The 12,136-nt window shown below is 43.3% G+C and overlaps 1 protein-coding gene across 3 annotated transcripts in view; it reads left to right on the forward strand.

The window, feature by feature from the left end:
* The first annotated feature begins 202 nt into the window (after positions 1 to 202).
* gata5 (GATA binding protein 5) overlaps positions 203 to 12,136 on the forward strand; it is a 13,102-nt gene continuing 1,168 nt past the window's right edge. Inside the window, exons 1-6 of one of the 3 annotated variants that reach the window (XM_034084429.1) lie at positions 203 to 485; positions 966 to 1,615; positions 3,553 to 3,722; positions 8,527 to 8,655; positions 9,354 to 9,438; positions 10,277 to 10,404. In XM_034084429.1, the coding sequence (XP_033940320.1) occupies positions 1,105 to 1,615; positions 3,553 to 3,722; positions 8,527 to 8,655; positions 9,354 to 9,438; positions 10,277 to 10,404 (1,023 nt within the window). In that variant the 5' untranslated portion in view covers positions 203 to 485; positions 966 to 1,104. The remainder of the gene's footprint in view (positions 486 to 965; positions 1,616 to 3,552; positions 3,723 to 8,526; positions 8,656 to 9,353; positions 9,439 to 10,276; positions 10,405 to 12,136) is intronic. The other 2 variants (XM_034084430.1, XM_034084432.1) reach the window with 2 other exon arrangements.

Consider the following 12,136-nt stretch of genomic DNA (forward strand, 5'->3'; position numbering starts at 1 on the left):
AAGTATCTACTATCTCAAACACAATAACAATCACGAAATGTCCCGGGTGCAAATAAAGTCGCTACTTTAGCACTCCTCAACCCTGATGTGGGCCCTCTCCTCCCAGCCAGGGGACCTCCCCCTCCCTGTCGCCCTCCCTCCCTCTTTCCCACCAAAAGGCCTACCTCGGAGCAGCCGAGCGCGTCACGTGTTCTTGTCTGGTACAAATCTTCCAGTAGGGGAGCGAATAGGAGCACACCCATACCAGCAATTATCAGCGGCAGTAACTATCTCCAGATACAGCTGCAGGAAGAGAAACTCCGCAGTCCTCCTGGAACAAAAACACCACTTTGGTTTATTTTGGTGCGCGAGCGTTTACGCGTAAAACGAGATCTTTGGAGAGAGTCCTCGCGCTGCCTGGTACGTGTCTCTGTGTGGAGGGAATACGTGTTATGCGCTGTGGTACAGAGGACGGGACTGCTTTATCGCACGACCGTCCTTATCTGGTGAGATAATACACTGAGAGCCCTTGGAAATAAATGCTGTTCCTCATCAGCACGCGCTATTATCAGCCCTGTATGTGATTTGACGTACTATTGATAGAACATATATGTATGGCAGATATGGAACACAGCTCCATATCTGTTGTTTGATTTCCGTTATGCTTGTGATTAATGAGGCAGTGATAGTGTCTCTATCTGCATGGACAGATGAGATATGACTGATGGTGGATCATTGTTGACTTTTGTCCAGACATCTATTCTCACGAGCTAACCTTACTTCACCTCGGAAATGAACTATTTTCGATTTTATAACTTGCTGAAATGTATGTGGAAACGGATTACCACCATATATGTAACTGCAGTGTATATCGAGTAGGCCTATGAATGATTACAAATGATAACTTATTTTATCAGATGCCCTCGAACTGTTTGTAAGTAATTTCTTCATATCACACGTTTAATAAATCTTTTTTTTCTCCATAGGACAGAATTCTCCAGAATTTCAATTAGTTGTTAAAAAAGGCCCAGATTAATAACCCTGCAGCAGAGCAGAGGCTCGCCTCCGCAGGACTGTCGCAGCCGAACACATTCAAACTACACTTTACGCCACACAGTTGTGAAAATGTATCAGAGCCTGGCCTTGTCCAACCAGTCCCCTTACGCACACGACACCGGGAACTACATGCACCCCTCCGCCAGCTCCCCGGTCTACGTGCCCACCAGCAGGGTCCCGGCCATGCTGCCCTACCTGCAGACCTGCGACTCGGCCCACCAGTCCCACGGCCTCGGCGGGCACCACGGCTGGCCCCAGAGCGCCGCGGACTGCTCCTCCTTTACGCCCAGCAGCCCTCACCCTGCCCCGCACGGCTTCTCGTACTCGCACAGCCCGCCGGTCAGCAGCAGCACGGGGCGGGAGGCCAGCTATCAGAGCCCGCTGGTGCTCGGGAACGGCTCCCGGGCGGAGCAGTATGGGGGCGCGCTGGTACGCTCGGTCGGAGGATCCTACTCCAGCCCGTACGCGTACATGAGCCCTGAGATGGCGACGTCCTCCTGGACACCAGGACACTTCGAGAGTGGGATGATCAGTCTGCAGGGCCGGCATGGAGGACTCTCCGGGAGGAGGACCAGTCTGGGTAAAGACCCCAAAACTAATTTCTACATCGAACATAAAGAGACGTTTATTTCTTGAAGTCAAACTTTCAAATCAATATTTTAAATGAGAAGCGCATTTAAACTAACCAAAGGTCTAAGACACACGGAGAGTCTTTTTTAATTACTGAACATATTATTTGTATACAGTTCCCAAGCTGTATACTCGCTAGTTGTATTTGTAACTCTTACAATATAAATGTTTATATTTAAATTGGAATTAAATCTATTTAAAAAGTGCAGAATCAAATTTAGAAAAGTTAATGTGTGTATGGCCCCACCTGTAGGCTTTTTCACTGGATTGCTATAAATCACTCAAAGTTAAGAATATGTTCGTTCATATTTCATTATTAATTAAAGCTGCTAAATTTAAAAGTGTAGCAAATGTCCATTATTATACAATGGACAGTATTTGCTTTCGATTTTTTAGAAGTTGCCCCCCTGCCTGGGTCAGTTCAGTTGGTTCGTGTATCGGGCCTACATTATGAGGCGGCTGGATATTTATTAGAGCAGATCTGCAGGTCTGTGACAGGACCTGCAGATCGAATCAAAGTCTCCCAAACAATCCTCCGCATTCACACAATGCACGTTCCTCACAAAGAGAAGCTCTACAAACAATCCATTAAAAAGGTTCATGTAATCCCGCGAACAGTGCACTGTTGTGATTACAGCAGTCCAATACACACACACACACACACACACACACACACACACACACACACACACACACACACACACACACACACACACACACACCACACACACACACACACACACCACACACACACACACACACACACACACACACACACACACACACACACACACACACACACACACACACACACACACACACACTGGCGACAGTGCCAATAATAATGCATGTTAGGGACAACATTTATTATTAATAATTATTAATTAAGACACATGTGAAGTGAAATATTAGCTATGAGTTGTTGTTGTTGTTGTTGTTGTTGTTGTTGTTGTTGTTGTTGTTGTTGTTGTTAAGCAGAAGTGTGAAACAGGAAATGCGGAAGTGAATGAAGTATTTCAGCTGTAGCTGTGCGCCAAAGACCATGCCCTGAACAGAATGGTGTCATTAATGTTTATGGCATTATATATTATAAGCTCTTATTCACTGAGACAACATCATGGTCATTTCAACATGAATGTGGCTGTGTGTGAGAAGAACCAATCACAGAGCCTCCTCTCTTCTTCGTTCTCTGAATTGAGGGATAAGGAATATGGGGAATTAATGCCAGGAGTCCGTCGTGTGTCAGAGCTGTGACGGAGTGCCTCCAAGCTGATAACACAGAACACCCCCTCTCCATCAGTCTGTCTCTCCATTCATCCATTCTGGGGGTTTGATGTCTCTTCATCACGGAGGGGATGGGGGGAGAGGGGTACATTCCTACTCATGGCTATTCATCATGCGCTGGCGCGTAACCAGACCCCCCCCCCCCCCCTTCTCCGCACCTAGACGTTAGTTCTCGTAAACAGGAATTTGTTTCCAGATTATGAATGTATGTCTCCTCCTCAGCATGTTGTTATTAGAAGAATATATATATATATATATATACATATGTATTTTCTTCCACATAAACAAAGACATTACACACGATAAGGCATGTTTCTCGTTGTATTTTATTTATACTGAATACAAAGAAAACATCAGTTTGCATGTAGCTGAGACGATAAATACAAAGTAGCCTACAACAACTAGTTTATAAGATACAGATATATCGAATAACAATAGAAGGGTGATGATTCAAACTGCGCTGGCTGGACAGAAGGTTGTGATGCAGCTTTAAAGAATCAAAGAATAATATTTGCGCCACATAAAGAATAAAAGGAGTTCTGATGTGAATGTGCTCTTAACACCGGCTACATCCTAACACCCAGTGTGTCTCTCCCCGGGCAGACCTGATCGACGACATGTGCACGGAGGGCCGGGAGTGTGTGAACTGCGGCTCGGTGTCCACCCCGCTGTGGCGCCGGGACGGGACCGGGCACTACCTATGCAACGCCTGCGGGCTATACCACAAGATGAACGGGATCAACCGGCCGCTTATCAAACCGCAGAAACGACTGGTGAGACACACACACACACACACACACACACACACACACACACACACACACACACACACACACACACACACACACACACACACACACACACACACACACGCACGCACGCACGCACACACACACACACCAATATACATCTGAACAGATTGATGACGATTTAATTTACATTTTAACTGTTCATTAGAATATAAATGCAAACATACTTAAACAATCATTAATAATAATTATCCTATTTGTTACAGTGGCAATTTGCCACTGAGCTACAAGTTACTTTGGATTGTGATGTTCATTGAAACCAACACGTTCTCAACGTTTTCCCATCACATGTTGACGGGCGGTCAGGGCCCCTCCCTGTCACCATATTACGCACAGGGTACCCCTTGAGAGTCGGTTTTCAACGGGCAGGGCGTCCCATTGACTAGAGCTCCCTGAACGTTGGTAATAGATTAGTTGGGATCGCGGCGAAATGCTCTCCGCAGATCCATTCTCACAGCGTTTATCAACCTTTTTCTTACTCAATATCAATATCAATATCCCTCCTGGCTGGTCTACCTGCATGTGCCATCCGACCTGCAGCTCATCCAGAATGCAGCGGCTCGTCTGGTCTTCAACCTTCCTGAATGTTCCCACACCACGCCGCTCCTCCGCTCCCTCCACTGGCTTCCGGTAACTGCTAGAATCCACTTCAAGACAATGGTGCTTGCGTACCATGCTGCGAATGGATCTGGCCCTTCCTACATCCAGGACATGGTTAACCGTACACCCCAGCACGTGCACTCCGCTCTGCATCAGCCAAACGGCTCGCTGCACCCTCGCTGCGAGGGGGACCCAAGTTCCCATCAGCAGAAATATGGGTTTGCTATCATGAGCTCCCACTGACATCAGGACAGCAGAAAGCTCACACACCTTCCGGCGCAGACTGAACACTCATCTCTTTCGACTCCACTTCGAGCGATAGAACTACTAACAAAGCACTTATATACTAATAAAGGACTGGCTTCTCTAAAGCCAGTTGAGTAGCACTTGAAATGTGTTTGCTCTATGAAGCCTGATACTTATATGATTCTGTTTTCTTCAAGTTTGTATTTTGTTGGTTGAACGCACTTATTGTAAGTCGCTTTGGATAAAAGCGTCAGCTAAATGCAATGTGATGTAATGTAATATCAAGCCACACTTATTGTTTTTACTTCTTTATTTTAATTGAATAATGTAGGACTTTTGTTGCCGTCAGTTATGGGGAGAGTGGGGGCTCAGAATACTGAAATCTGTATTGTTTCATCGTTTTTTCCTTCTAATCTTGTATTCTTTTCTAAACCACACACTGTTATTTACTCAACAACAACACATAATTATCCTTGTGTTTATTTATTTGTTTGATTAATAAACACAAGTTGGAGTCCGTCAGGACCGAGGGTCGGAGCAGCTCATTTGCTTTAGAGAAGTTTACACCCGGAAGTAAGTATTCTCTCCGCTTCGCTTGACAAACCCTGTGATAGTCCTCAAGCTCTGTGATTGGAGAGTGTGCTCCGAGGGTTACGCCGAGCGTCGAACAGCACTTTGAAATGGGATGGAACCACGGCACTCTGTCCAAACTGGATTTGTACGGGTTCTTTATTTATTGAATATTCAATACCTGACAAGGTCGGAGATGAACAACTTGGGTCGCAGGTTCCTCAACAGTGAATTACAAGACATCTATCAATATGTGTGTATACCTAACAAGGTTCGGGCACCTAGTTAGGATGCCACCTGGGCGCCTCCCTAGGGAGGTGTTCCAGGCACGTCCAGCTGGGAAGAGACCAAGGGGTAGACCTAGGACCGGGTGGAGGGATTATATCTCTTCGCTGGCCTGGGAGCGCCTTGGGATCCCCCAGTCAGAGCTGGTTGATGTCGCCAGGGAAAAGAAAGTTTGGGGCTCTCTGCTGGAACTGCTACCCCCGCGACCCACCCACGGATAAGCGGGAGAAGATGGATGGATGGACACCGCCACTGATGGATACCTCCACCTCCACTAAACTGTCGTATTCTGAACATTTCTTATACTATCTACATACATCTTATAAGAGTATAATACATACGTATAATATCAGTTAAAATAAGTGCTTAAACATAAAGTAGTTAACATTGCAGGAAAGCAATATATTAGTACTTTGTCAGGCTTAATATTTATACCCCCACAACTTTTTTCTTATTCAAAATAAGACCTTAACCTAAAGCAGGGGTGGGGAACCTTTTTCCTCTCAAGGGCCATTTCAATTTTTACAATATCCTCAGAGGGCCGTACAAGTTATTGACCTCTGCTTAAAAAAAACTAAAATCACAGCCCATTCATTTAATTCTGTGCAAAGAAAAAGCAACCTCTTAATCCAGATATCTCACCATGACATGCATGCACGTGCAGGGTGTGGCGTGACCACCAAAACAGAAAGATATGGACACAAGAAGTGTGCAAATGTATTTAGTTTCCTATCCATGTGAACATGATTTAAGTGGGGGGGGGACCTAACCTCCTCTGGGGTCCGGGGGGCATGCTTAAATGTTGAAGTTAAAAGCATCCATCTGGTGCACTTTGAGAGCAACATTAGGAGATCTATGGACACATCTCTCAACACCCAAACACAACTGTAAGCAGATTTTCTTTTAATTTATGGATATTTGACAAATCACTCCCCTTTCAAACTGTATTCTTCTTTATTAATAACTGTCATATAGTATTTTATACCTGTTTACTTTATTCTCTTATTTTTTTTATAACTATAATGATCATATAAAGTGCCTTTACCTCACTGGTTGTAGAAAAAGCTTCTTATATTCGTTAGCATAGCTAGCTAACCAGATGCTAATGATAACAACACAGTTATTGACTGTCTGATCAGTATGACAGATGAGCAGATCGCCACTGGGCTTTCAACTAAAGACACAGACACGCAGAAACTGCGGCATGTGTATGGACTTATCGGTACTGCAATTTCTGAAGTGCTGGAGTGGCGTTCTGGTGCTCTCCGTCAGAACTGCACCCCTGTCAGTCGAGACATATACCACGTGATGACACGTTAGGCTTGTGTTGTGTTCAAGGACCCTGACCGTGGCCAGGAAAAACAGGCACTCGCTTGTTTAATATTTTTGCGGTCTAGATTTCTTTCATTTTTTTATTTTTTGCGTGTGTTTATAAATTACCTCGAGGGCCGTACCAAATTGTCTCGCCGGCCGTATACGGCCCGGAGGCCGGAGGTTCCCCACCCCTGACCTAAAGTATTCTTTAATGTTTAAATAAAGCCGTATTAGTTTGTCTGTCTGTGTCTCCTATTAATATCTAATAATAAAAATAATACATTTCAATAGCGTACTTTAACCACCGGGTGTCCCTTTCTATCAGCTGTGCACCGTTATGGTGTAAATATACCAATATACCGATTGGATCAAATATCAAAGTCAGCCGAATTAGTGTTGATACTGCAAGGAGACGTATATTGTGAAGAGAAATTGAAGATGTTGTTTAATTGCTGATATATTTATGATCCACGTCACATATTCAGTTTCGGCGGCAGTTCTTCCTCTTTGTCTAGAAGTCTTCTCATCAGGGCTCTATAAATAAAGAACTACGACAGATATGTAATATTTAATGCAGCCGAACCGTGTATTACAATGCCGTTATGTGATGACTTCCAAAGAGAAAAGCAAGCAAACTCGGAATAAAGTCTTATTTAATTTTTTTTAAATGTTTTCGGATTTCACATCAACAGGAAGTCCGGTTAACTAAAATGTCCGTGCGGAACAATACCCCAACCCATAGATCCGTGGGTGAATAATGTCAATCACCACATTACACACATCCCTTCACATTTTAATTGACATTAAAGTATTTCGTGAGGCCTTCTAAAATGTTTTTCAAATATAATTAGGGTTGTAAAAGGAAATTGTTATGTCAATTAATAATGCAAAATCCTCTATTTATTTCCTCTTGAGATTGATATGCTACCGCTGGTATGAAAGCAGCTGACTGAGCTTTATGCAATGGGAGAGCTGTGTGGTGTGTTTGCTGGGTGGGTGGGTGTCAAGGCCCCACGCAGTATGTTTCTCTGCAGCAGCTGTGAGTTGCCCAACGTCTCGGCTGTTTTCCCTCTTTTATTTGTCCTGCAGCGACCTTGCCCTTGAGAGCCGCTTTTAGACGAGGCTTTCCAAAGCAACGTGACTGTTGTTGTGCAAAACCAAGCTGATATTCTCACCATAGAGGGTGTCGTACAATATTCAAGCTGTCTTTAAAGGTTGCCCCACATTATTTAAATGTTTGCATTTAGAATGCATCATTGTTGCAGCAAACGCTTTCTGACATCCTGCAATTCATTGCCAAAACATTGTGGAAAACTGAACTTCCACACACTATAGATCATGGATACATAGAGTTGAGGGTTAGGATTGTGAGTCTATTTCTGACTGCTCAAAAAGATGAGGTGGGTTTCAGCCAACCGAAGTGATCAGAATCAGAATGTATTAGTCCTACAGCGGGGACATACAGTGTTACAGCAAACATGGCATAGCAGGAAAACAAGGCATGCAGTAATACAAAAGAAAAGCACACATGAGTCAAAGAATTACCCAACCATGGGTAAAAAATGTGTAGCAGCAATTTAAAAGATCTAAGTGACATAAATAACATATCGTATTGAGACCTTATAAAAATGAGATGTTGGGAAATGTATAAAAATGAATGCTTTTAGTTAAAAATGACTATTGCAAAGTTAGTCTTTATATTGCACAATTATTGATTTGTGAGTTATTGAAATGTCTCCCCCCCCCCCTGCAGCAGACCACCTCTCGCCGGGCCGGGCTCTGCTGCACTAACTGCCACACCAGCACCACCACCCTGTGGAGGCGCAACGCTGACGGAGAGCCCGTGTGCAACGCCTGCGGCCTCTACATGAAGCTGCACGGGGTACGAACCTCCACAGTCCATATCTCTTCATGGTGCCTCCTGGGCAGAGCCAGGCTTTTCTCACACAGGTGTTAAATGCATTGGTTCTGTTGCAGCTTTATTATTGTTGTGTAATCTGGTGCAGTGCTGCAGTGAAAGAGCTCCACAGAGTAGCACAAGATAACACACTGCTGCATCAGAACCAGTGTGAGGGGAATGCTGCAGACACTCAACTGGCCGTATGCTTTGTTCTTTTGGAAGGACAGTGACGCTCTTATTATCACATAGGTTATATCGCAGTTTGCCCAACACAACTATCAAACACAACATGCGACAGGAGGAAGGTCCATCTTACAGAGAGCCATGCTCAGTTGGGGTTCATTGCCAAAGTACGTTTCCAAAGTGATCTTATCCTTAATGATGGTTATGATAGGAGGATAGTTTTGGTTCACTTAATACTCAACTGTTGATTGCATGAAGTGATGAGCTGTTGACTGTGTGCGGATCCATGCTGGATCCTGATATATAACGTTTTCTCGTACGTGTGAAACAGCTCCAAACCACAGCAACAACAAACCAGCCCATTATTTGCGCAGTGTAAAACCTCTCCAAGGGCATTGTGGTCATTGTTATCAGTGTGGGGGGGGGGCTGTGTGGGTTGTCATGACACCTCAGACTGTATCACTGGGAGCTAATGTGTGTTGATCTACTCCCATCAGGTGGCCAGACCTCTGGCCATGAAGAAAGAGAGCATTCAGACCAGGAAGCGCAAACCCAAAATGCCCAAGAATAAAACATCCACAGGTACGGCCTGATTTCTTTCCTTTATTTAACAGCGACTGTGCATATGAATCAGTTAGCCAAGAGGCTGCCTTTCTTCTGTGGTCCCGAAGTAAGGAAGAGGAGAGTGGAGTGTAGTAGGTGGGGAAGATGGACAAAGGAATCTGAATGCACAGTTTGATGTACTTTGACTTGTTAGGATAAACTCAAATGTTAGTTTCTTCCCCCTTACTTTCTGCTCTTACATAAAACATGTTTTTATTCAACACCTTTTCAAGCTGTAAACGTTGTCTGACCGGGACTATCAGACAATGCCCGGGACTGTCAGGTGTTACGAAGTTGACTAAACCACTCAAAATGTAATGAAAGTGATTATCAGCAGTGTATGTTCAAAGCCTACCGTGGAGGATATCAGAAGGCCTTGAGTCAGCACATTTAGTTCACACTTGTTATGACTGATGAGAGTAGTGATTTGGGCAACTTGACCTGAACACGACGTGTGCCTGACCTGTCAGGGTGAGGTTGATACTTTTGGTTTGTTTACTATTTATTCTACTTCAATTTGTGCAGAAATTAAAGTGGACCAAACTAAAAAGACTACATTTGCTAAAGGGTGTGTAAGAAAAAGTAAGGTCAGAGATGTGTTTGTAGAAGTCTTTCCAAATGTTAAGATATTTGACTAAATGTTGGCTGGTGAAAACGCCCTAAAGCTGGTAAAAAGGCTACTGATTGAAGGTCTTCAAATAAATCACTATTATATAATATATATATATATAATACTGAAGGGTGTCTGATTACAGTCTCATAGTTGTGGGTTTATCTTCAATCTGAGAAGTCATTTGACGGTCCTGTTTTTCTCTAGGCTGCACCAACTCTGACACCAGCTCCCCAAACTCCCTGTCCGTCTCAGAACACGCCTCCACCATCAAGAGCGAGCCCAACATGGCCCCCTCACCCTACGCCGGACAGACCGGCACATCTGCCTCTCAGGTAAACCTCCTCTCCAAAAAAAGTTATTTTTGAAATTGTTGGAGGTGGAAAGCAGCTCTCGCTGATCAGTAGCACACTTGCTAGCTCAGTTGCTGTAGAGTAGTGTGCTGCAAGAACATGTCCTTAAACCCAGAAATGAGCCTTTTGTTTAAGTGGCTTGAAATCCAAACTGTTGCTTCAATGCCTGCAATTCTGTTAGAGGATGTTCTCCCTGCATCAGTTTGATGCCTGTTGGTCAGGTCAGCGGCATCAAGACAGCTTTCTATTGGTCATTGGCACCCAGTGGACCAAAGTAGAACTCTGATACCTTTACAAGTGGATCCACTGATCCTCTAATCCAGGGGTGTCAAACTCAAGGCCCGGGGGCCAAATCCGGCCCGCGACCTCATTTTATGTGGCCCGCAAGAGCTTGCAAAGAATACAATATACAATACAAGAGGTGTAATTGTTGAATATTTGCTTTCAATGATTTGCCCTAGACTTCTGCTTTCAGACGTAGTAATTTAGGAAGATATTACCAGAACTGATAATAATCCAATGCAGGGCCAACAATGTAATATAATACATTATTTAATATATTATTATATTATATATTTACATATGTATATTTATATATAATTAAAATTACAACCGGCCCTTTGAGTGCAACCATAATGCTGATGTGGCCCGGAATGAAATTGAGTTTGACACCCCTGCTCTAATCCATTGGAATGAATGTATTTGTGCAGTTTGATGTTAGCTTTGAAATGCTGATGTGAACAGGCTTATCTCAAGATACCATGATGACATCATCAGGGTTATTTTCTACACGTGAGTGAGCTCCCTCATGAGAAACAGAAGACATAGTTCAGTGTGTCCCCAGACGTTGTTGTCCACTACATGAGACTGTTAAGGGTAGTCCCCTCCCTTCCCTATTTAAAATGACCTTTTTTATTTACAAGCTACCGTCTCAAAGACATCCATTGCTCTTTAAAACGCCACCTCAGGTGATAAGCAAATCATTGCAGGTCCTTGTTGGATCTCACTTCCCAGAGAGCCCTGTGGGCCATCGGCGTGCTCACTATTGTCTCAGGGCATTCGGCCGTAGTGGTTTACGGACACTTGTTCAGATGGACTAATCCAAGAAGAAGCTTTAACTCAGTGTCAATGCTTATTTGTGCTTTGTTTAAAGCATAGTTCATACAATCAGCATGTGCATGTGAGGTAGAAACCCATTACGGCTTTTCTTAAAACAGGAAGTAACATCTCTTTAACAGGCCTGATTACATTTTAAATGATGATAAGCTACTAATGGGGGGAAATAGCACTATGTTGAATGCAATAAATGAAATCAAATGATTAGCTTCTAGATTATGGACATAGATATGGATATTTATAATCACATGTACTTTCATTATTTAGGCTGCTTCAAGGTTGAAGACGGAAATAAGGTCAAAGACAAATCAAAATGATACAATGCAAAAACCTGTTTGACGTCAATTCGTTTTTTAATCAATTCAATTCAAATTGCTTTATTGGCATGACCATAATGACATATAGTGTACAATTACGATATCTATACATTAAATATACATAAAAGTTTATATTTCTTTGCATGAAAACAGTATACTTTTTCAAGATGAACTAGAAAATGTATTTTTTTTAAAACAAAGACCAATAGAAAAAGTTAAGATGAGTCATTGATTATTGTGCAGGATAATGCTGATAATAAACAAATATAATACACCATAAG

The sequence above is a fragment of the Pseudochaenichthys georgianus genome, chromosome 6, assembly GCF_902827115.2.
Source record: "Pseudochaenichthys georgianus chromosome 6, fPseGeo1.2, whole genome shotgun sequence".
NCBI classification, from domain to species: Eukaryota; Metazoa; Chordata; class Actinopteri; order Perciformes; family Channichthyidae; genus Pseudochaenichthys; species Pseudochaenichthys georgianus.